This window comes from Pezoporus flaviventris, unplaced genomic scaffold (genome assembly GCF_033815535.1).
Source record: "Pezoporus flaviventris isolate CSIRO_AGI_PZ_B2104156 unplaced genomic scaffold, CSIRO_AGI_Pfla_v1 ptg000009l, whole genome shotgun sequence".
In the NCBI taxonomy this organism is placed as follows: domain Eukaryota; kingdom Metazoa; phylum Chordata; class Aves; order Psittaciformes; family Psittacidae; genus Pezoporus; species Pezoporus flaviventris.
Genome location: NW_026892557.1, coordinates 4,760,267 through 4,784,288, shown reverse-complemented (window position 1 = coordinate 4,784,288; position 24,022 = coordinate 4,760,267). Strand labels below are relative to the sequence as shown.

General features: G+C 57.9%; 2 protein-coding genes across 2 annotated transcripts in view; one reads left to right on the top strand and one right to left on the bottom strand.

Moving 5' to 3' along the window:
• Positions 1-6,030: 6,030 nt before the first annotated feature.
• Positions 6,031-15,155, top strand: ARHGEF16 (Rho guanine nucleotide exchange factor 16). Its single transcript, XM_061450406.1, has 15 exons — positions 6,031-6,106; positions 7,100-7,652; positions 8,229-8,280; positions 8,674-8,843; positions 9,392-9,448; positions 9,912-10,072; positions 10,224-10,376; positions 10,977-11,106; positions 11,271-11,345; positions 12,000-12,092; positions 12,223-12,377; positions 12,710-12,919; positions 13,278-13,351; positions 13,744-13,845; positions 14,314-15,155. Exons 2-15 carry the CDS (start codon positions 7,125-7,127, stop codon positions 14,451-14,453), a joined length of 2,100 nt encoding a protein of 699 aa, XP_061306390.1. The 5' UTR covers positions 6,031-6,106; positions 7,100-7,124; the 3' UTR covers positions 14,454-15,155.
• Positions 15,156-17,219: 2,064 nt separating this feature from the next.
• The window catches only part of MEGF6 (multiple EGF like domains 6), a 39,098-nt gene continuing 32,295 nt past the window's right edge, over positions 17,220-24,022 (bottom strand). Inside the window, exons 24-35 of the mRNA XM_061450399.1 lie at positions 22,669-22,797; positions 22,363-22,491; positions 21,596-21,727; positions 20,543-20,671; positions 20,198-20,326; positions 19,954-20,082; positions 19,660-19,788; positions 19,084-19,212; positions 18,872-19,000; positions 18,308-18,439; positions 17,982-18,029; positions 17,220-17,790 (exon numbers count right to left, since the gene is read on the bottom strand). Of these exons, the coding sequence (XP_061306383.1) occupies positions 17,732-17,790; positions 17,982-18,029; positions 18,308-18,439; positions 18,872-19,000; positions 19,084-19,212; positions 19,660-19,788; positions 19,954-20,082; positions 20,198-20,326; positions 20,543-20,671; positions 21,596-21,727; positions 22,363-22,491; positions 22,669-22,797 (1,403 nt within the window). The 3' untranslated portion in view covers positions 17,220-17,731. The remainder of the gene's footprint in view (positions 17,791-17,981; positions 18,030-18,307; positions 18,440-18,871; positions 19,001-19,083; positions 19,213-19,659; positions 19,789-19,953; positions 20,083-20,197; positions 20,327-20,542; positions 20,672-21,595; positions 21,728-22,362; positions 22,492-22,668; positions 22,798-24,022) is intronic.

Sequence of the window (24,022 nt, the reverse complement as noted above, 5' to 3'; positions counted from 1 at the left end):
TAAATAAACGAGACTTGCTGACCATGATAGCATGAGGCTTGTCTCCCGCGACTCCCGGGGTCACCAACAGTGTCCAGAGCATGTGAAGTCAAGAGGAACTTTTCCCATGAAGTTCAGCATCATTTGGTACTGGATGTGCTTCCTGGAAGTGTTTTGTCAGGTAATAACTGCTTGCAGAACTGGGATAATGGCCGACTTCACAGAAACAGCACGCAGCTGTCAGCATGTCTGCCTGCAAATACCTGACCTGTGCAGCCCGCATGGTATGGAAGGGAACGGGTGGAGGCTGCTGTGCCAGGCAGCGTGGAGAAACACAACGGGGAAGCCTCATTCCAGCATGCCAGAACAAAGGAAACAGCTACCTAAATAAACAGGCGAGATTGCGCTGGGACGAGACCTTTGCACCCGAGAGGAGACATGAGGCTGGTTTTAGATCCCCAGGAGCCTCAGACAGCAAGGAGAGCCTCAGGAAAGCACCTTGGGGTGGCTTTGGTACAGAAGGAACAGAATCGGCGGCATCAGCGTATTTCCAGTGGGATTCACCCTTCCCTTGCGGTTTTCCACAACGTCCGGGGAAGGTTCCCGAGGCCGAGACCAACAGCACGGCCCCAACTGCTTCCTCGATTTGCACAAAGCCCTGGGGAGCAGAGCCCCAGAGCTGCCCATGGCAGCAGACACCAGCTCTGCGAAGGGGACGGGCTCTCCCCAGCCAGCACCTCTGCCTCTGCCGCCGCTGCTGCAGCCCAGCCCTGCCCGGGCACTCGGCCTTTAAGTTATTGCCACAGGGGCCAACTGAAACTAATAAAAGGATTGTTTCTTTTCCGACGGGATTGATTTTGATCTGTACAGAACTTGTCAGGTTGGGCGAATTCCGGTCTAGTTTTATTTCTTCCTTAACAGTATTTTTTGCGTTCGATGTCACTGTTGTGAAGAAATGATGTTAATATAAGGACGTGGTGAAGGACCAAACCGGTGTCATTAAGGTTGGGTGGTGAACGATCGGTACCCAGGGAGGAGGAAGAGTTTGTGCGTGTGCCAAACGCCCCTGCCCCCTGCTCCAGACCATCCCTCCTTCGGTGACCTCTGCCTGGAGGCGGCCGGGGCAGAGCACCCAGGTTTCCGTGGGCTCCCTGGGCAGCAGCGAGCGCCAGCCCCGCGCCGAGCACCCGCGCCGGGCTCTGCAGGGCCAGCAGGGAGCCGGCTGATGGCAACCGAGGGCACCGCGTCCCACCGGGCACCCGCAGGGGCAGGGAAGGGCTCTGCCTCCACGGAGCTGCTCCAGGAGAGCACGGACCCGTCCCTGGCCTTAACCATGGGGATGGATCCGTCCTGTCCTGTCCCAGCACAAGGGCCTGAGCTGCAGCTCCGTGGCTCCTGGCCACGTCCGTCTGTGCATCTTTCTGACAGGGACCACAGCGCTGTCTGCCTGCTGGAGCAGGAGCTGTGGGAAATAGGAAGTGTTCATGTGCTCTGCCCCAGAGGCTTGTTCCTTGTTGAAGCAATCCTTGTGTTCGGCATTGCGCTTCTCAGCCTGAGGAGGTGATGGAGCAGCAAGGAGCAGCAGTGAGCTGGTCTCCAAAATGTGGCCAAGTACCAGGAAATGTTGCTGTGGGGGATGTATCTGGGGTGTGTATGGTCTTCCCTTCGCTCTCATCCCTCCTGTTGTGTTGTTTCTCCAGGAGCACAATTTGTTGGCTCTGCCCAGGCTGGAGCAGCCACCGTGTCCCTCACTGGGCTGTCTCTTGGCTCTCCAGAGCATGGGCTCCTCTGCTTGGGGACTGGGGGGCACAGAGCAGCCAGGGACTGAGGACATTGCAAAGAGAGCTTTTAAAATCATGAAATGATTTTTTTCTTCCCCTATCTCTTCATTCAGTCTTGTTCCCATTCCCTCCGCCCAGTGTCTCTGTAGGATCTCCTCTGATTTAGCACTGATTACAAGTTTTAATTCTCCCACATTAAATAAACAGAAAGCCTCACTGAACCTCTCCTTATCTCGTAGCTGTCATTCGATTGCACTTGAGCCGTGCTGCAGCTCATAGCGGGTGTTGGGTTCATGATCTGCTGGTTTGGCACAAGCAATCCCTCGTTTTGGAGGGTGTTTCCTGAGAGGTGTGTGTTGAGGTGGGTTCTGCCAGCAGGGCACAGTGCTGGGACAGGGCTGGGGTGCTTGGGTGTGATGAGCCATGGAGCCATCACGCTCATGTCCACCCGGTGCCACCAGCGTGTCGATAGAGCAAGGCCAAGGGTTGGAATGTGGCCGGCTGCTTGTTTTAAAGCCAGGGCACCACTCGAAGTGGGATTCAAACCAAGGATGCTTGTGTAGGGTCTATTTATTAAGAGTATTTCCCCATCCCATAGCCATACTGCCACAACAGCAAGGAGGGGAGAAGCACTGTGAAGTTTTGGGTAGCCAGATGCGGTTGGCAGCCGCTGGGAAGTGAAGGTGCTCCCGGACACGTCCTCACTTCTCACCATGACTTTGGCCACAAACACCTTTCTGCTGGAGCTGGTCAGGGAGGAGGAGATGGTTCTGCTGCATGTACCTGCCCTTTCTCCTGCGGGCGGGCAGCGCTGGTGATGCTCATCACGGCGGCTGATGCGGAGAGCTGGGGGTGCAGCAGGACTGCTGCGGGTCCTCCTGTGGGGTGTGCAAACACGTGGGTCAGAGGCACCCGGGCTGCTCTTTGCCAACCGGCTGCTCCGGGCACGTGCCTTTCCCGTGCATCCCGAGCATCCCGTGCTTCATGCACTGCAGCAGGGAGGAGCAGATGCACAGCAGCAAAGCCAAACCAAACAGGGTCCAAGAGCCAAACGCAGCCGGGTTTGCTCAGCAGCATCCCAGGACAAAGCTCAGAGCTTGGGTTCTGTCTTGCTCGGAACAGAGCAGAGGAAGCTTCCGATTCTCCCTAAGCAGCACTTAGACTCGCGACAGGCGCTCTCGGGAGCGGCTCCTTTTCACTTCAGACGCAGCCTTTGGAAAAGCACTTGCACAACGACGTGAGCGTGGTTGACTCTGAGCATCGAAGCACTGGATTGAGGCCCCCCCCTCCGCCCCGGTCGATCTCTGCTGACTTTACCTGCGGTTCTTACGTGCTGTACTGTGTGTGTGTGTGCGTGGCGGGGCATGGGAGCTGCCCGGGCTGCGACACCAGGGCAAAACCCTCTGCTGCGAGGCGCTGGTCAGTAGTGTCGTCACCAAGCCATGGAACTCCTCTGTAGTGTTGAGTGATAACTGTGACTAAACCGTTCCTGAATGATTCCGAGGTTATTTTTCTCTTCTTTCTGTCTTTAATTCTTATTACCACTTTTTTTGGGGAAAAATATAAAACAAAAAAAAAAGGAAAAAAAAAAAGGATGAAAAAGAAAAAAAAAGGCAGCTTTGATTTCCAGATGTGCAATTCACTTGTGAACAAAGTAATTCTGACAGTAATTCTCAATGTATTTTACATTCTCTTCAAAGCAAGAGCTGTTTTGCCCTGATGTCATTTCCAGCCTGCAGAAGATGTAATTTAAAACATATATATATTGTGCTTGCAAGAATCATAAATCTGTGCATCCTTTGTCATTCCTTTTCCCATTGTTACAGGACAGATCTGATTTAGGGTTTGGTTGGTTTTTTTCTCCTTTAGGACTGTATAGTGTTTTTTTAAATCAATTGTAAATGTCTGGTTTTCATATAATGTTTAAAAAACATTGAGAAAGAGGATGGTGCTTGTTCCATATCATTCTTGATTGTATATTGCTTCTGTTATGTTTATAAGTAAACTGTGCATGACTTGTGTTTAGCAGTCATTATTGTGTCTGTTTGTGGAATTTTTATGGAGAGGACAAGAATTCCGTAGATGCACTTATTGTAAATGTGATTAGACTTCGCGTCCGAGGCTGGGAGCCTCCAACTGCCGAGGAGAAGACGAAAAGTGTTGGCAGTTATTAATTAATATGAAATCGCTTTGTTGGGAGCATAATGAAATAAAAGAGATGAAGTGTAGAAAATAATTAAAAGAGCGATTTTACACATTTCCTTTTGATGCTTGTGATAAAAGATTCAAATGTACTTGTGTAGAGAAATCCCTTTAAAATAATGAATAGAAAAAAGCTGATTTTGAGGTTAATGCTGTAGAATAGGAATGTATACCAAATGTAATCTTTCCAATGCTACGATGAATTTATACATGAGATTGATATGCAATAAACCTGTGTGCTTTTATAAGCAGTGGTCCTGGGAGCTTTATTTTCTTGGTGGGAGGGTAGGAACAGCACAAGGTGCTCCGGGGGGTTTGGGTGCATTACTCTGTGCTTTGCTGAAGGGAAGGTGTAAGGATGGAGAAGCAGGAATTGAAGGGGGATGCAATAGGAATGGGAACTTGTGCAGGAGCTTGTTTGGCAGGAATAAGCTGCCTGCTGAAGAGCTGGGTGTCAGAGCTGTCTGCCCAAATCCCTGTTCCCTTCCTCCTCAATGCTCAGGGATGGAGGGAAGCGAGTGCTTGCAGCGCATCCTCCAGCAGCCCCGCATGGGGCTCACTGTGAATCCCACATCCCTGGTGCCAGCATCATCCTGGAGTTCCCTCAGTGCGGGGATGGGTTCCAGGGAGGTGCGGAGGGAGGAAGCAGCCCCTGCAGGTCCACATCTCATCCAGGGCTGCATGGGATGGCTGTGAAGTGTCCAGAGCTGGCAGAACGCCTCTGTATTGACTACAACGGCAGTGCTGAGCCCTCGCAGCCTGTGCAGCACCTTTGTTGTCTGATGGTTTATGTGCTTGGTTTATAAGATGTCAAAAAGGCTTCACGCACTGAAATGGTGGACGCTCCCCTTGCTGCCGAGGTACTGAAGGACCAGGCACTGCTACTGATCCTGTGTCCTGCCAAAGGGATGCTCCAAAGGGAGCGAGAACGTTCTGGGGTGGGGGAATGGGTGAGCAATGAGCTCTCTAAAAATGTCAAGACTATTTCCTTCCAGCCTCGGAGCTGAGAGTGAGGGAACGATCCAGTGACAGCGGTCAGATGTTTCAGCGGGGGCCCTGGGAGCAAAAATGACTTGAAAGCAAGGTCTTTGAACTAACAACACGCATTACAAAACTGATGAATGGTCCCTGCTTCAAAAAGTCATTCATCGTGATCAAATGATGGTATCCTGCATACAGCATAATGGCCCTTCCCTGGAGGTTGCCGTGTAAGGGGCTCAGTCTTAGCCGAATCCTTGAGTAGAAACCCTCTGCCTCTCCGTGACGGCTGCAGCCTTTCTCCTTATTAGCCCTGGAGGGAAAGGCGAAAAATCTATGGGAGAAGAAAGCTCTGATAATGGAGCGATTGTCAGGCAGGGCCTGGAACAGTCTTTTAACAGAGTATTGCTGACAAGTGTACTTTGTCATCCAGAAAGCACTTGAGATTCACCACGTCCCAGCGAGAAAAAGGCTCCATTTTTAGGGCGGGGGGGAATCAGAGCAGGGGCAGAAGAGGAGGTCACCGGGAAGCCCGTTCCCAGCGAAGGCGCTGAGCGCTGGGAGCGGCCGCAGCCTGACCTCGGATCCAATCCCGGAGGCTGCAGCTCCCGGCGCAGCGTGTGGCACCGGAGCGACCCGGGGGCTGCGTGTGACCTCTGCAGCCTCCAGCTGCCAAAGCGAGCCTGAAACGTTCCCTTGGGGAAGGCTCCTGAAGGGGAGACCTTAGAACGGCTCCAGTGCCTAAAGGGGCTCCAGGAACCCTGGAGGGGGGCTTTGGACAAGGGATGGAGGGACAGGAAAGGGGAACGGCTTTAACGTGCCCGAAGGGAGATGGAGGTGAGCTCTGAGCCCGCAGCTGCGGGGACGCGCGCATGGAGCCCAGGCGAGCTCCGGTGCCCCCGGCTGCAGGGGCCGGCACTGCCCGGTCCCTCCCTGGGGCGGTCCCGTCCCGCCCCGCCGGGTCCGAGGGGCGCGGGGCCGGGCCGGGGTTTGCGGTGGGACCGGGGCGGGGGGGACGCGGGGCTCCGGAGCGGGCGGGCTCCGGGGCAGGGGCGGTGCAGCCCCAGCGGGACCCGGCCCCAACGCCGCCTCCCCGCCCCGGCCGGGCCCGGGAGGAGGAGGCGGGGCCCGGCGCCGGCAGCGCCTCTTCCGCGGAGGGGAGCGCGGTGAGTGCCGGGGTTGGGTCCGTCCCAGCGCGGGGGCCGGGGCCGGGGCTCCCCCGGGTGCGGGCACGGGGCCGGCGGCTCCCGGCACAGCGGGGCCGTGCGCGCTGCGGCTGTGAAGCTCCGGGAAGCGGGGTCCAGCCCCTGCGCGGTGCCCTGCGGGGCCGGGCCGGGCCGGGGGGGGCTGCAGCGCCGCTGGGACCGGGTGCGCCCGTGTCTCGTTACCGGGTGCTTCAGGTGGGACTCGCCCTCGGGAGGGGGTGAAGGGAGCCACGAGGCTTTCCCGGGATGGTTTGCGGAGCTCTGGCCGTGAGGGCTGTGTCCCGCAGCCAGGGGCAGGCGGAGGAGCAGCATCTTGATCAAATGAGCTTTTGTGGCTGGGTCTGTCCTGTCCTTCTGCCACTCGCTGATGCAGGGAAATGTGTTCGAGTCTTGGTTTCTGCTTCCTGGTCTGTGGCGTTTGAGGAGGACCTGCTCGGAGGTGGAGGTGGAACAGAATGTGTCAGCCGAGAGGAATGAAACCCTAGTTTTACCTCAGACTAGGCAGTGGGGTAGGCAGTGGGGTGAGAGGCTCTGTTTGCTCTGTAGGTGCGCGGGGAGTGGGTGGTGCAGGAGGAGCCGAGTGAAGTTTCACCCCATGAGGAGCTGCAGGGACTGGGGCCGGTGGTTTTGGTTGTGTGGAGCCGCTCCCCGGAGCGGTCTGGGACAGGAGCAAGCTTTGAGGAGCGCAAGGCTTGCGGTGAGGCGCCCGTGGGGCTTTCACAGCACCTCGAACAGGAAGGGAAAGGCCTGGGCGCATCCTGCACCGCTCTGCATGGCAGGGAGCTGCAGGAGAGGCGCAGGGGTGGTGAGAGCATCACTGAGTGTGTGTGAATGGGCTCCGTCTGCATACAGCATCCCGGGAAAGAGGAGCCTATCGCGAGGTTCCCTGTGGGAGCGACACATAAATGCCCTCTGCAGTACTAGAAAGTGCTCATCTGTCTCTCTGTCTTACAGTGTTCGGGTTCCCTGTGCCACCACCATGTCTCGGAGCCCTCCCGGCAGCTCTGTGGACGACAAGGCCTTCCTCCTGGAGTACCGGTGCCACCCCGTGCGCCCGGAGCCCCCCAGCCCCACCGGGAGGCCCAGCTCCACCACGGTGCCCGATGCCACCTCCCTGCTGGTGATGGGCTCCCCCCCCGCGGCCGAGCCGCGCCGCATCGTCCTCAGCACGGACAGCCCGGCCGCGCTGAAGGTGGGGACCCAGCAGCTCATCCCCAAGAGCTTGGCCGTGTCCACCAGGACCAAGCACAACCCGGCCCGGCTCCAGAGCTCTGCGGTGAGCAGGGAGCCACTGAGCCCTGACCCGAAGGGGGCTTCGGTCCCCAGCCTCTCCCTGGAGGCAGAGGAGGAGGAGGAGGACGGGGGGGGGGCCCTCAAGCGCAACCTGAGGAACATGTCCTACCGCGCGGCCATGAAGGAGCCGGGGCCACCAAACGCCGTCTCCTCACTGAAACCTGTGTCCGAGGAGGGCAGTGCCCTGCCTGCCCACAGCCCCGGCAGGAGCAAGGTGGGTTCTGCACCCGACTGTGGGGATTGATCTTGTGCTGGTGCTGAGCGGCTGCTGGGTCTGCAGGGCCCCTTTCCTGCAGCTTCTGTTGGTTCCAGAGCTGTGAGCCCGGTGTGGAGCTGGCCGGGCTCCTGCGCCTGGTGACGACTCCTGCCCTGGGAAGCCTGCCTGTCACCAACCGATGCTGCAGGTCCCCGGGAAGAGCTGACGTGGGAAGGAGCCGGCTGCTCCGCGCTTCTGCAGGGTGTTTGCAGGGAGGGGTTGGTCGGGTGTGCGGCTGCTTGTGCTCAGACATGGGTGAAGCAGGCCTGGGGACAGGGAGACTCCGGTACAGGCAAAGTCCAGGCGTGAGACACAGACGTGAAGGGCAGCGGTGCCACTACTGAAGGGTTTCGATGGTGACCCCGATAACACGGGGTGAAAGCTGAGTCACTTGGGGAAGGCAAATAGGAGCTCGGACAAAACGAGAGCGAAAGAGCAGGGCGGTGTTTGCTGAGCGGCCGCGCCGGTGACTTTCCCAAAGGAGCTCGGTGCTTCCCAGGGCTGCAGCGTCTGCTCCTCTTCTTCCTCCTGCAGAGAACCTTCGGGCGGAAGCGGGTGCAGAAGCGTGGTGGCTCCTTCAAGGACCGTGAGTGCTGCGTCCCTCCCGTCTTCCCCAGAGCATCCAGCATCCCCTCTGCCTCACAGCACCGCTTGGAATCACTGCAGGTCCCTTTGCCACCTGCGCTGCTGCATGTCCCTGGCCTGGGGCTCTTGCTTTGCCTCCATTTCCCCACCAGCAGGAGACCACTGCGGCCCTGCTTCCTGCTCCTGGAGGATGATGACGTTCCAGTTGCTGGAGCGCTCCCAGCTCGGCAAACGCGGGGCAGCCTGCGGGCAGTGGGAGCTGCTGGTTCACTGGTGCTGTGCAAAGTCCAGCCTGGGCGTGCTGGCGCCGGCCCTGGCTCACAGCGCTCAGTGGATGGAATGGAGGCCGTGGGCTGGGAGAGGCTTCGCTGACCTCGTGCCTCTTCTTGTGCAGAGCCCCGGCTGTACCAGGAAATCCGGGAGAGGGGCCTGAACTCCGTCAGCCATGAGTCAGACGAGGACTTGCTGGAGGAATCCATCCCAGAGGAGCCGTCCCCTGCGGGTGCTGCTATCGTGGTGCAGAGCTATCGCCCAGCACAAGTGACCTGGAGCCAGCTCCCGGAGGTAGGGCCCGTGCCTCGTGATGTGTGTATTTAAACGCTCTCCAACAAGCTGGGAGCGGATGGTTCTGCAGCATCAGTCTTTGCAATGGGATGGCCTGGGGCTGTCCAGCCCTGTCTGGGACACGCAGGGTCCTGTCCAGGCTTGCTGGGGTGCTGGTGGAGCTGCTGTGGTTGTGCTTGTGAGAGGGGGAAGGCAGGTTGTCCTGCGGGTACCGGGGAAACAGGGTGCCCAGAGAAGCTGTGGCTGCCCCATCCCTGGCAGTGCTCAAGGCCAGGTTGGACACAGGGGCTTGGAGCAAGCTGCTCCAGTGGAAGGGGTCCCTGCTCGTGGCAGGGGTTGGAGCTGGAGGAGCTTTAAGGTCCCTTCAACCAAACCCCTCCGTGCTTACGCTGCAGAGCAGCATCAGCTGTAACCGGTGGGTGATGCTGCGGGTTGTGAGGAGGTGGGCAGAGCCTCAGACCGCACTAGAGGGCGTGCAAGGACCACGGCTCGGTGGTGAAGGGTCTGCTCGTCCCGGCCTCGCTGCTCATCCCGGCCTTCCCCCGCAGGTGCTGGAAGCGGGCATCCTGCAGTGGATATCCCCCGAGGAGCGCAAGCGGCAGGAGGTGAGAGGACCCTCGGCAGTGCCCGTAGCGCAGTGTAAACACCGGTGGGATGCGTGTGGCTGAGTCCGGGCCCTCTCGTGCAGGGTTCAGCTCCAAGCAGGGCTGGGCTCAGCTCCTGCATGCAGGATCCCTGGTGCTGGTACCTCTGGAACTGGGCAGCACTGAAGCACTCGCCTGCTCGTGGTGGTGGGGATGAGGCAACTCTGTTGGATGCTGATGGGAAATAGCCACTGGAAGGGAAAACATCTTAGTGCTGTAGGTTATAACTGACTGAGGGTCCCAAACCACACTGAAGTTATTGGTGTAGGCCAGGCAATGCAGGAGATGATACAGGGAATGCTGTACTGTTGGAGCAAAGTGTTTCCAGCGGCTTCATGCAAACTGGATGTAAACATGATGTAGTAAGTTCTAATTCACTGCCTTGGTTGTGCTGTTGCATCTTCACTGCCCCGCTTTCTTTCAGGCAATGTTTGAGATCATCACCTCTGAGTACTCCTACATGCACAGCCTGAGCGTCCTAGTGTGCCACTTCATGAGGTCGGAGGAGTTGAAGGAGACCATGACCCAGACAGAGCACCACCACCTCTTCTCCAACATCAGCGACATCCTGACGGTCAGCACGAGGCAAGTGGAGCTGGGCTGTGCAGAAGGGATCCAGAGCCTTGTCCCATCTGGGAAAACGGGGGAAGTGGCAGTGGGAACATTGTGGAGCACACATTAGTTTGTCAAGCCCTAACCCGTCACGTGGTGCAGTTGGTTGCAATTCCCTTCTTAGGTTCTTTGAAGACTTGGAGAAGCGGTACCAGGAGCACCTCCTCATTCCTGACATCAGTGACATCGTGGAAGAGCACGCCTCGAACCACTTCAGTCCCTACGTCAGCTACTGCTCCAACGAGGTCTACCAGCAGAGGACACTTCAGAGGCTGCTGTGAGTACTGCTGTGTGCTCGGGCTTGCAAAGGAGTTGCTTCCACAGGGTCTCTGGGCTGCAGGGCTGCTGCAGGGCTGCTACAGGGCTGCAGATGGTACCAGGGACTGCATGTGGCTCCCTCAGCCGTGTTTTCTTCCTTTTCCCTAAGGAAGGCTGTTTCCTTTCTGAGCAGAGTTCAAGTTCTCGACCTCTGTGTGCCTGTGTCAGGTGATTGGGATGTGATCTGTGTTGTGCTGTAAGAAGGGTGAAGGATGGGGATAAATGGGGGCACTATAGGTGTCTATAAGTGTACCTGTGTGGTACATTAGAACATGCATAGAGGCTCCTCATCCTCAGATCCTACTGGTGGTACAGGTCTATTTTGTATCTGCTGTTGATACTTCTATGGCTTTACTTGCCTTTTGGTGGATGCAGCATCTCTAGGTGCTTGTCCAGCATCCACTCATGGGTCAGTCTGTTCTTCACTCAGAGCTCATGCAGCTGCTGCTGAGCAGCAGGGCAGTGCCTCCACTGTGCTGCACTGCTCCTGCATGGAAAGCTACTGGAAAACCTTGACACTGAAGAGCAGAGCTAATGGAGCTTTCTTGTCCTGTTCCAGAGCCACAAACCCCTTATTTAAAGAGACCTTGAAACAAATTGAAAGGAAACCAGAATGTGGAGGCCTGCCAATGATCTCATTTCTCATTCTCCCTATGCAGAGGGTAACCCGGCTTCCTCTGCTGTTAGATGTAAGTCACACAGTGGCATTGCCTGGCACCTCTGAAGAGGTGGCTGTGTTGCACCCTTCTTCAGCTTGCTGAGCACTGGGAGCAGCTCAAGCATCCCAGGGAAGCAGCCGATGTGCAGGTCCTGTCTTGCACTGTCACTAAAACATCTTACCTTGACGTTCTAGACTGTCTGTCAGAAAACGAAGGCGTGCACTGCAGCCTATGGAGCTGCCACCAGAGCCCTGAAAGCCATCAGCAAGGTGAGGCCCGGCTGCCACCTCTCCACCTTTTCTCCTCCCTGCGACCCGTTCCATCACCGGGCATGAGCCTGCCGTACTGGACTCAGTGTTCCTCCCTGCATCGGTTCACTTGAGATGTCTCTTCTCCGATAGCTGCTGGGTGTTCACATCTCCCTTGCTCACCTTTTTTACCTGATATTGGTTTTTTCCTTCTTCTTCTCATCCTTTCCTCTTTGGTCCATCCTTTGTCCTCGCTGGACCGTCGTGATCAGGATGGCAGAGGAGCCAGGGCACTCGGTAGCCACCCTGGGGGTGGGTGAACAGTGGTGATGCTGCACTTGCCTGTGGAAGGCTTCTGTCCTGCCTTCCATCTGTCTGATTGTTCATCCTCCTCTCTTAACCCCCTCTCTTCGATGATCAGCTCCTCCTCTTCGTACTGCTGCCTGGTGAAGCTCAGTTTTGGTGTGGTTTTGCTTTGGTTCTTCTCCAGGCTGAGCAAATGTGTCACCTCTCTCCTGGAGATCTCATGGCAGGAGAACCTCCAGCTGCCTTTCCCCAAACCTGGCTTGAGCCCTGTGTTTGGGCTTGGCTGTTTCTCCTGCCTGCGGCAGGGCAGCACCCAACCCAGCAGTGCTGGTGTGCAGGATGACCCTTGTGGTGCTGTTCTGTTTCCAGCTGGTTAAGAACTGCAATGAAGGCGCTCGTGCTATGGAGAGGACGGAGCAGATGTACACCCTGCAGAAACAGCTGGAATTCGGGAAGAGGAAGGTAAGGGGAAATCCGGGCTGTGCTGGTAGAGGGGCCCGTCCCAGGCGTGTGGGACCTGTGCTGGGAATCCTGCCAGGAAGGCTTGCCCGTGTGCCAGGCAGCAGTCACACTTGCCCTGGATCCCTTTCAGCCGTTCCCGCTGATTTCCGCGTCCCGCTGGCTGCTGAAGCGGGGGGAGCTGTACCTGCTGCTCTCCGAGGAGGCCGGCATCTTCCGCCGGGGCGCCGGCAAGCTCTGCTACCTCTTCTCGTTCAACGACGTCCTCATCATAACCAAGAAGAAGAGGTGGGTGTCCAGGGTGGTTCCTTTCCCTGGAAAGGGATTAAAATCTCCATTTCCCCAGCAGCACGCAGGGAAATCTCAAGGGTATCTTGGGCTTTCAATTGAGATCGGGAAGGGAAGCAGCCAGCTCTGCTGCTCTTGGCCTTGCTTATGTTTGTGGGTGGCTCGCAAGCCTGCAGAGCCGTGTCCCCCCTCGAGCATCAGGTCATGTCCTGGCTGTGGCAGTCACCTCAGTGATGCCGATCTTCACCCACGGGGCTCTGAGCAGGGGAGGGAGCTCGGTCCCCACCGGCAGCATCCACATGGCTGAGGTTCCGCTCCCATCCTTGCCGCAGCGAGGAGAGCTACTCTGTCCTGAACTACGCCACGCTGGACCAGGTCACGGTGGAGAAGATGGAGAGCACGGATCCACCTTCCCCTCCTCCCGGCAAGCCCGGGAGCGGCGGCACAGCCCGCGGCACGGCCGGGGGGTTCCTGCTCCGGGTGGTGATGGAGAAGGACAGCGAGGGCCGGCGGGAGGAGGTCGTGCTGTCGGCAGAGACACTGTGAGTGGGATGCCACAGGGCGCTCCTTAGTGCTTGTGGGATAAACTGGGTCCTTGGAAATCCCCCTGAAGTTCTGCACCTTTTCCTGCTCGCACGAAAGGGGGACGTGTGCGGGTTTCTCCCTGGTTCTGCTTCTGTCTCTCAGATTTCCCTTCTAATTCCCATATAATGCTTCCTGTGTCCAAATCAAGCAGTGTGTGCTGCTTCCAAAATACCTGAACACTGAAGCTCTGATCAAATGATTGTCCGGTCGGACTGCCCTTGAAAGCCTCTATCCTGCTGGGAATTTCCCAGCCATCGCTGGCAACACGGATGCTGTCTCTAAGGCTCTCTTTGATACGGATTTCCCCTCTGCCAGGAGTGACCGTGCCCGGTGGATCGCTGCGCTGATGCACAGGGAAAAGGAGAAGCCGGACACAACTCCTAAAGGAGGTACTGGTTGTGCCAGGGCCTGGGCATTTGCAGGCACAGGGTTTCTCCCCTGCTCTTACCTGCTCCTGCTGGAGAAGGAGCCGAGGATGTGTGTTGATGGAAAGGAGAACTTGGATACCAAGCCTTGCTCCTTAGGAATTGCCTCCCATGAAGTTATCAGCCACGATAAACCTTAAATACATTCCCTCCGAGGCACAATGAAATTCCAGGGATGCCTCAGGCTGTTGGGATTTGCTTCCCCTCCCTATGTTCTTGGAGGGGCAGGGACAAGGAGGGAATGGAGCTGTGGAGCCTGAGGGGGTGGGCACCCAAGCTGGGCTGGAGCAGGGGTGCGGGGCTGTGGGTCCTGGCCTCATCTTCTCCCTGGGTCCCTGCTGCCCTGTGCTCTGCAGATCTGAGCCAAGTGGAGATAACGCAGCCCTACCTGGCTAAGCAGGCGGACGAGATCTCTCTGCAGCAGGCGGACGTCGTCCTGGTGCTGGGGGGAGAGGACGGTGAGTGCCAGCGGGCAGGGAGCTGTGGCTGGGGAGGGTTTGCCTTAGGTGGAGCTATGGGAGGGGGAACAGCTTCAGTGATCCCAGTGGAGCGGGGTTATAGCAGTTGCCAGAAGCTTCCAGGAGCCTGTGGCTGTTGGTGGGGTCCGTGTTGCTGCCTGCTGCCTTGTCCCAGTGGATGATGGTGGGTCCCTGGCGGCTGATGAGGGTGGCACTGCTACAGGTGGCTACTGCGTTAGCAGTGCCTCCTGTGCGCAGGCTGTGTCTGGCAGCCAGCAGCAGAGACCTCAGAAGTGAGAAGCCAGCCCCAGAGCAGCAGTAAATCAAAACTCCTCCTGTGCAAAGCTTTCCCTGGATGCCCCCAGCCGGCACCTCCATGGGACGGGCCGGGGGGGTGATGCAGCCCTCCCAGCACCCCCAGCAGCCACAGCCGTTCCTCGCTGTGTGACCGGCTCTGCTCTCCCCTAGGCTGGTGCTGGGGGGAGCGGCTCCGGGATGGGGAGAGGGGCTGGTTCCCGCAGGCCTGCGCTCGGCGGATCACCAGCCGCGCCGCCGTGGAGTGCAACGTGCGCCGCATGGAGCGGCTGCGCCTCGAGACCGACGTGTAGCTGCCAGCCCAGCGAAGGTGCCTCCGTGGGACACGGCGCAGGGGCCTTCAAACCTCTGCGGACCGGGCCCGGAGCGAGCAGGGAGCGGGGGAGCCTTTGTCCTTGGGCTCATTTGTCTTGAGCAGCCACCGGCAGCAATTCTGGTTGCTCAGGACCGGGCCGGGTAGCGGCTGTGGCAGCAGCTGATGAATGTGAGACCTGGCAGGCGGGCGCTGCTGCCCAGCGCTGATATTAATGACCTGGAACAGGCTCCAGGAGGCAGCCCAGGGCTTGGCTGGAGTTGAAAAGGCTGCGGCTGTGCTCGGGGCGCTGTGAAGGAGCTCGTGCTGCCGTCTCCATCCCTGCTGACGCCTGGGCCGGTGCCCGCTGGCAGTGCTGTGCACCTGGCATGGGAAGAGCTGGGGCCGAGGGAGCACACCTGAACCCAGAAGCTTCAGGACCTTCAATCCGTACCCTCAGCTAGTCCTTGACTTGTTTTTTTTCTCATGATTCCCCATTTTCTTCCTTCCCCCCCATTTCCTTCCCAGTTATTCTTGGCTCTGACCCTGCAGGCTGAGCAGTGCCACCGCCTTTCAGCCACTCACCTAGCAGGCAGCAGAGGCTGGTGCAGTCAAGAGTTGTTCTCAGGGAGCCAGCTCTGGCCAGAAATAGGATGCTCTGGGCACTGGGAAGCAATTGGCAAGCCCTGCTGTATGATGAGCCTGGAGCACAAAGGGGAGCGATGCCATAGATCACAGCTGAACCTGGGGACTCAGTCCTGCAGGAGCAGGACATGGTCACAGAGGGTTGAACCTCAGCCTTGCCAAGGCAGAGCAGTCCCCTCTGCTCCCCTTCTCCCCCCAGAATTAGCACTGATAACGTGGTTAACGAAGCGGGCTGAGGCAGGGGGTGTCTCTTGTCCCAGCTGAGCTGTTTGAATCTGGGTTTTCCATGGATGTTTAACACTGTAGGGCCTTTGGGGTGGGAAACAGTGGCTGCATTTTTGGGGTAAGGCAGCTCTGGGCACTGCCTGGGTTTGGATTCAGAGGGGCAGCGTTGCTGTAACAGGTCTATTTTCATTAAACTGTTAAAGGATCCCAATGCAATGCGTGTTTTCCTTGTCCAAAAGGGACCTGTGTGCAATGGGGGCAGCATCCATGGCTCCCTGTGTTTGACCTGTTAGAGGTGATGGAGATGACACATCAACACCAAGGAGCCAGGTTTCCTCAGTCAGCTCTAACAGGAAAGCATCCTTCTGGAGGCAGCATCCTTCCAACCTCTGCTTGTTCTCCACATACACACATCTCAGGAACCATCCTTCAGAATCGCTGCCTAAAACCTGCTGTGCCAGGTGCAACTGACTGAGAGAGACAAGGTCAATCAAGATTAAGTGAGGCTTTCTGTTTATTTCTCTTAACTGTGGAAGAATTCAGTTTTTTCATCAGTTCTAAATAGAAGAGGTGGGATCCAACAGTGCAACACTGGCTACATGGAAAGAGATAGGCAAACACTGTATTAAGAAATATGAACAGGAGAACAAATCATGATATAAAAATACAGGTACAGAGTTCCTCAGACGGATGATTTATTCCCAGCCACAGGTGCAGCTCAGGCCCTTGTGCTGGGACAGGACAGGACGGATCCATCCCCATGGTTAAGGCCAGGGACGGGTCCGTGCTCTCCTGGAGCAGCTCCGTGGAGGCAGAGCCCTTCCCTGCCCCTGCGGGTGCCCGGTGGGACGCGGTGCCCTCGGTTGCCATCAGCCGGCTCCCTGCTGGCCCTGCAGAGCCCGGCGCGGGTGCTCGGCGCGGGGCTGGCGCTCGCTGCTGCCCAGGGAGCCCACGGAAACCTGGGTGCTCTGCCCCGGCCGCCTCCAGGCAGAGGTCACCGAAGGAGGGATGGTCTGGAGCAGGGGGCAGGGGCGTTTGGCACACGCACAAACTCTTCCTCCTCCCTGGGTACCGATCGTTCACCACCCAACCTTAATGACACCGGTTTGGTCCTTCACCACGTCCTTATATTAACATCATTTCTTCACAACAGTGACATCGAACGCAAAAAATACTGTTAAGGAAGAAATAAAACTAGACCGGAATTCGCCCAACCTGACAAGTTCTGTGCAGATCAAAATCAATCCCGTCGGAAAAGAAACAATCCTTTTATTAGTTTCAGTTGGCCCCTGTGGCAATAACTTAAAGGCCGAGTGCCCGGGCAGGGCTGGGCTGCAGCAGCGGCGGCAGAGGCAGAGGTGCTGGCTGGGGAGAGCCCGTCCCCTTCGCAGAGCTGGTGTCTGCTGCCATGGGCAGCTCTGGGGCTCTGCTCCCCAGGGCTTTGTGCAAATCGAGGAAGCAGTTGGGGCCGTGCTGGGCTCTTGTGTTCCTGGTTGCTGCAGGTGGCAGCCGAGGCTTTGCTGTGGCTCCATGTTCCCCACTGAGCCACGATCCAGCCGCTGTTCCCACCTCCATCCCCTTCCCAGTGCTGGAAACACCAAAATAACACGTCCTGGGTTGGGGTGAGAGCATTCAAGTAGGGTTCTGCATTTACTGGGCCAGGCAAGAGGTTTGTGTCTACCCACAGCGTATCTTGGATTATCACACTTAATTTGGGCTTCTTTTTCACTGGAGCAAACGTCATGGGATGGCGCACTCCTGGTATGAAAGACAGGCTCCTGCCCCCCTGAAAGCTCAGAAAGAGGGGGCTGCACCTCGGTGAGGATGGCACTGCCTGCTGCAGGACTGGTGGGGTGGGTCACGCTGCAGGCACCAGCTCTGCAGAGCTGTGGGCAAGGGCCAGAGCCCAACACCTCCAATAACTTGCAGTAAGAGACCATTGCAAATTCAGATTTAAAGATCCAGGGGAGGTGGCCCTTCTGCAGGAGGCACGATCCCAAGGAGAGCTGGGCGTCTTCAGCCGTCAGTCCTGACACCACCAGTGCACAGCTTCCCGTAAGTATGGCTGCAGAAGTACCTGGTTTGGGCCATAATTTCAGTCCCCTCCCCAAGAACAGCACCCAAAAGAGAAGGGCAGCAATTTGCCAGAAGCTATCAAAGTCTGCTTATGAGAAGCAATGGCTTCTGAGCTGTTCCTGCTGGTGTCTGCCGGTGTCGGTGTGCGTGACGGGGAGCCCTGCACGTGCCATCGTGGTGGAACTGGTGACACTCGGTGCTCCGACCTGGCTCAGACAACTCCAAAAGCAGCAGCTTGGGCTGTCAGGACGCGGCTTGTAAACAAGTTCATTCAATAGGTCACTGACTCTTCAGGTGGCCGCTTGGCCACAGCGCGGGAGGTGGCTGCAGGCCCTAGTGCTCCCCTGGCCAGAGCCCACCCTGGGATGGAGATGAGCCGGTGGGCTTCACTGCTGAAAGGCAAACCGGGCTGGGTCAGGCACTGTTTGTTGGCTGTGTCTGCATCTCGCAGGGGAGATGCTCAAGGCTGACCCCCAGCACCACTGCTCGCAGCCAGGCTCTGCTGCTGCACCTTGGAGCAGCAGGTTTAGGTTGCTGCCCTCACCCCAGTCTGCAAGAGGCCACTTGTTGGTTGGTTACTGACCTGGGACTGAGGTGGGGTGCTCGGTCGATGGCAGACGGGGGGTACCACCTGCAAAGCAAGGCATATATCCATCCAGCATCCCAGCACCCGCAGGGGACTCACTCCAAGCCAGTGGGGTCAGCCGTGGTTAGGGCAGGGCATTGGGAAGTGCTACACTGTGTGGCTGGTTTTAGTTGAGCTAAAACTGCTCCCACAACCAAGCCACCAGGCCACGAGCTGCAGCCCAAGCACGGGTCCCACCGCACCCCTCCTCCTCTGCAGCAGGCTCTGCATTCGGGTCCCCCCCATTCAGCGGTACTCACTGTGGTGCTGCACCCACACGTTACCTTCCCGACAGGTCAGTCCCGTGTACCCATGCAGGCAGAGGCACTGGCCGTTGCGAGCGTTGCAGTAGGAGCTGCTGGGGGCACACTGGCAGGGCAGGCTGCAGCCGGGGCCATACTCGGTCGGTCGGCAGTCTGGGGAGGAGCAGGGAGGTGCTGGGCTCTGGGGCTCAGCCTGATGCTGCTGCTGGGCGCAGGCACCTCCCGCTGTGGGGGAGCCCGAGTGCAAGGGAAGGCAGAGATTTTGCCTTTCCCCCCGCCTGCTCTTGAGCTCTGGTGGCACAGGGCACCCCCAGGCTGACAAGGTGTTCCTCCTGCGTTTGATCCTCAGCCTTTTGGCTCTAAATACGAGGACACTGGAGGCTGGGGGAGCATTTGTATTCAGATCTGACTACAAATAGAGGCTGGCAAGGTGATCACTGTTGAGATGCCCTCTCACTACTTTGGGGGACACACACAAAAAGAGAAAGCCCCCTTCCATGAGCATTTAGCTCCAACAGGAGGGGTTTGCATCCACTTTAGGACTGGGTCATCTTTTCCACCTTTCTGAGCACTGCTTCAACTCACCTGAGCCGCACTTGAGGCCAGTTTTCCCTGGGGGGCACAGGCAGTGCCCCGTGGCCGGGTCGCAGGACGCGTCGCCGATGCAGTCACAGAGCTGCTGGCACCCCTCGCCGTACATTCCCTCCTTGCAGCCTGTTTTGGGAGGTGAGATACAGCACATGCAGCACGAGATCCCACCTCGGGATCCCGCCTGTTCCCGGGAGGAGGACGGGTACCTGTCTGGCAGCGCTCGCCATGGAGCCCAGCGGGACACCGGCAGCGACCGGTGACGGGGTCACAGCCTGCTCCGTGCGCACAGTCGCAGTGCTCCCGGCAGCCCGCCCCATGGAAACCCGGGGGACAACCTGGGATGGAGCCGGATGGAGAGCTCGTTAAAGCATGGCTGGGGTGAACCCAGGCTCAGCTGTACTTAACTCTGCAGCAAAGCCTCCATCAGCCCACCAGAGAGAAGCAGTGAGCCTTTCTCTTGGAGCAGAACCCACACGTATGCAGCTCTCTTTTGGATACACAACTGTAAGACGTGCAGCGGTGATGTGCATGTTCAGCTGCCTTGGAAAGGCACCTCCATATAGTGAACAGAACAGAGAATAGAAATTACCTTGTCTGTGACTATTCTGCTACCTGGGTGTGATTCCCTGTGAACACTGGTAAGAGAAGAGCCCAGTGCTGCACACAGCCATGTGTGTGACTGCAGCGGGTCACAGCTTGGTCCTACGGTCCGGCTCTCTGGAAGAGCCCTAGAAAGCAGCACCCCTTGCAAAGGCAGAGGCGTTTCTGCTGCCACAACTCACTGTGCTCGCAGAGGGGCCCGTAGTGCCCTGCGGGGCAGTGGCAGGCCCCGGTCCCCGGGTCGCAGGAGGCGTTGTGCAGGCAGGAACAGCGGAGCTGGCAGTTGGCACCGTATGATCCCGGTGGGCATTCTGCAGGGAAGATGCAGTGAGGCATCCCTGATCCCTTCTGTGCTTCAGAGGGATGTGATGGGGTAAGGCAGAACAGGCACAGGCGGGGACAATGGGAACTGCACCCACTGTGGAACAGACTGAGTGGGCTCAGTTACTGGGCCCATGCATTGAAGTCAGGGTTACCTGACTCGCAGGACTCCCCGGTCCACCCGGGCGCACATGAGCAGGAGCCATCGGCTGCATGGCACAGGCCCCCGTTGCGGCAGGAGCAGGTCTGCTGGCAGCCCACCCCGAACCGGTGCTTCTCACAGCCTGGGGACCAGAGGCACACAGAGCACTTCACACAGGAGCACCCCAGCACAAGCAGAGCTCCCCGGGTAAGGAAATCGGCTCCCACCCAGGACCTGTGTGTGCTGGTGACATTTACCTTGCTCACAGGTGGGACCAGTTCTTCCCGGTGGGCAAACGCAGTCACCGGTGATGGGGTGACAGGTAGCACCTTCCCCACAGGAGCACACCCCCGCACAGTCCTTGCCGTAGCGACCAGCGGGACATCCTGGAGGGAGGGAAACCTTGAGCTGCTTTGGTCACACACAGACTTCCCAATGGAATGTGAGTACAGCCACGGGGACAGCGCAGGGCGTAACGTGCCACGAGGAGCTGCTCTCCGGCTGGTGGAGCGGGGCAGGGCTGGCAGCCCGGCTGGGTGCAGGGTTTGCAGCCATGACCATTCACCTCCCGTGAGCTCATCCCGGCTGAGCCGGGCACTCACCGATGCCGCAGTCAGCGCCGATGTAGCCCGCGGGGCAGTGGCACATCCCCGTGGCAGGGTCACACGGGGCCCCGTTCCCGCACCCGCAAGCCCTGTCGCAGTTCCGGCCGTACCAGCCGGGGGAGCACTCTGCGGGTTAAAGGAACAGAGCGGATAAAAGGATGACAACCTGGAAAAACACCCTGGAAAAGCCCACCACGTGCCTTCACACACGCACTTCATCCAAGGGGAAGCAGGCGGCTCTGCTGGAGGCGGGTTTGTGCCAGGCTGGCACAGTCAACAGGGTTCTGATCCACTTTGAGCTGCTCCAAAGCAGTCACGAGGAACCCAGCTACAGCAGCTCACACACACGCATCCTTTCCAGAGCTGCTTGTGCCAGATGTGACCCAGACACCACGGGCTCCTGCAAGCCATGCTCAGGTGCCTCTGCCCTCCCGGTGGCACGCACCAAAGCGCAGGAATGCGACAGCTTCTCCCATTCCAAACAGAGCCAAACAAACCATTCCTAAGCAGCCTCAAGGCAAACAAGCAACAACCCCAAGCAGCTTTGGAACGTGCAGAACCTCCCTGCTGAAGATGTCGCTGGGAAATTTTCCTCCAATTCCGAAGGAAATCCCCAGCCTGAGCACAGATGAGGATGATGTTTTGGTTTCATTAACTCCTACTCGCCATTAGTCAGCGAGGGGCACTGCAGAGGTCAGAGCCTCTCGTCTGTGCGCAGGACCAGGCTTGGACAAGGCAGCAAGTGAACACTTGCCCGGATGCACTCAGCTCCCAAGCTGCAAGAGCTGAGCAATGGCTAAGAACAGAGCGGGAGGAGACCTCGGCCATGCCAATGAGGACAAAGGCAAGCACGGCAAGACACCAGGACAGGCAACCCAGCAGAGCCTGTGCTTGGGGCCGCAGCAGTGAGCCGTGCTCCCCAGGCTGCGGCTGCTCCGGCGGTCACCCCAGTGCCATCCCTGTGCCGAGGGTGATGGCTCAGCACCGGCACCGAGCTTTCAGGACAAAGCAAAGGGTCCGTGAAGCAGCAGAGCGATGGAGAGGACTCACCCAGCTCGCAGGTGGGGCCGTGGAAGCCGGGGGCACAGATGCAGGCCCCGGTGACCGGGTGGCACTCCTGGGTGGCTCCGGCACACTGGCACATCTGGCTGCAGCCCTCACCGAAGGTCCCTGGCAGGCAGGCTGTCAGGAGAGAGGGCACTGAGCTCACACAGCACGGCTATCCCACCCCTCTCTGCAAGGCTTTTCCCCCCTTTTCATTTTAAGCCAGGATTTTGAAGCCCTTTAGACAGTGAGAGTCCTTTGCCAACCAAAAAGTGAAGCGACCCACATGCAAATCGTCCCTTGACTCCAGGAAAGACTTGGATTGAAAAGAAACCTGAGTACTTAAAGGCATTATCTGCCTTTTGCAATGCTGGCCTGACCTACCCTCATAATCCTACAAGCTGCCATCCCCACACACACAGACATGGCAAATACACCCCTGTTCTCTGGGTAAGGAATGTGCTCACATGCCTCTGGCCCTTCCAGACTTGCTCATACCCACAGGAGCTCATTTTAATACTGATTTATTGCTAATCCTCTGGATAAATACATAGCTCTGATTTCCCACTTGGCTCCCTCTGTGTTGCTAACATTGTGCAGGCATGCACCCAGCTGCCAAGATGAGAGCTGCTCCTTGGCACCGCTCGCTCTTGGGGTATTTTTTCCTTGTTTTTCCTGTTTTCCTCCTCTATTTTCTGCAGCAGTCCCTTGACCCATCCTGTCCCAGAGCCCGTCAGTGCGGCTGGAAGAGCCCATCACTCCCATCTCCATACCCTTTTCACATGCAGAGCCCGTGAATCCCGGCGGGCAGCCGCACCGGCCCGTGATGTGATCGCAGGGCGCTCCCCGGGGGCAGGCGCAGCGGCTGGCACAGCCCTTCCCGAAGGATCCCGGCAGGCAGGCTGTGGGAAAACAAGCAAAGGGATTCTGTTGTGGCTGCCCCGTCCCTGGCAGTGTTCAAGGCCAGGTTGGACACAGGGGCTTGGAGCAAGCTGCTCCAGTGGAAGGGGTCCCTGCCCGTGGCAGGGGTTGGAGCTGGGAGGTGTGTGGCTCTGCTTGAAGGGATGCTGCCGCCTCACCTTTCTCACAGCGCCGGCCCCTCCAGCCGCGGGGGCAATTGCAAGCGCCAGTAACGTGATGGCAAGTCACATTGTCCCCACAGTCACAGTGCTCTTCACAGCGTGCCCCAAACAGCCCCTCTGGACAAGCTGCAGGGATGCAAACACGGGAGAGGAGACAAATTACCCAAAGAAAAGGGGATGTAGGTCTTTTTTCACTGCAGTTTCTGCAGGCACACACTTGATTCCTGTCCCTTTCAACCCTGCCAAGCCATCGTGGTGCTGTGACAAGACCAGTGACATCTGCCACCAGCAAAGGCATTATATTATGCTATGCCGTTGTATTATTATAGCAAGTACTGCGGCAGGAACCAACAGCTCTTCTCTGGTTTGGTGGTGATGGGCAGCACCAGCCAACCTGCGTGGGCACTGCCGTCCCTCTCTGGTGCAGCATCACCAGTCAAACCCGCTCAGGGTATATGGGTGTGAAGCATAACGCTCGCGGTCACCAGTTCAGTGTGAAAGTCTCTGTTCAACTGCACTACATGTTTTTGGAAGTGTTATTCCTGGCACTGTCCAATGGGAGCTTGGTGCCAGCACGGTGTGTTTGAATCACCATTGCGGTGTGCTGCTTTTCCTGCGGGAGAAGCCCCTGGTTTGTAGCGCAGCGGCAGAGCAATGCGTGTGCAGTACCGGCACCGGGCAGAAGTGAGCGCTGCAGGAGCAGAATCCAGGAAGCTCGTTTTCACTTCTGCCTCGTGAATGAATGCAGCAAACTCAGTGAGTCCGCGTCCAAACAGGCTGCGCGGCCACGCAAGGGATGGGTTTGTACATGTAGCTGTGGCGGGAGGTGGCTGCTCCCTGCACACAGCTAGGCAGGTATTGGCACATACAGTTCGTAGTACGGCTCTGGGAAGCCAAGGGGGTGATTCTTGCATTAAAATAACCCAAATGTGTAATTTCTGCATTTGTGGGTGGGTTTTTAAGTAATTGATGCTGAAAGAAATGCTGAAAGTGAACCTGTGGGTGAGCTCAGTGCAAGCAGCTGCGGGAAGGGGGAGGCAGGGAAGGCCCCCAGGGTGTGATGGCCAAACACAGGGACACTTGGAGCCAAACCCCCCCAATGCCCATCCTTTGTAATGTCCAACCCAGCAGCTTCACGCTGCCTCATTGCAAGGGACCTCGCTGCTGGGTTCTGGGTTTCGGAAGCGTGTGACATGACTGTGAGGGGAGGATGTGGTTGCTTGCCCTTGGCTGGCACCAACACCATCTGCAACCTCTGGAAGCTGGGGCATGGCCGGGCAGGAAAACTGAGAGCCTTTGATGAGGCTGACGGCAGCTGCAGCTGCAGTGGGCAGCTCCCTTATGCCAGACA

What these genes read in the sequence shown, in the direction of transcription:
- ARHGEF16 (XM_061450406.1), top strand. Translation starts at nt 7,125, where the DNA reads ATGTCTCGGAGCCCTCCCGGCAGCTCTGTGGACGACAAGGCCTTCCTC. An exon ending in CCCTGAAAGCCATCAGCAAG is followed by an intron (nt 11,346 to 11,999) that starts GTGAGGCCCGGC and finishes TTCTGTTTCCAG; the next exon opens with CTGGTTAAGAACTGCAATGA. An exon ending in GGTGCTGGGGGGAGAGGACG is followed by an intron (nt 13,846 to 14,313) that starts GTGAGTGCCAGC and finishes GCTCTCCCCTAG; the next exon opens with GCTGGTGCTGGGGGGAGCGG.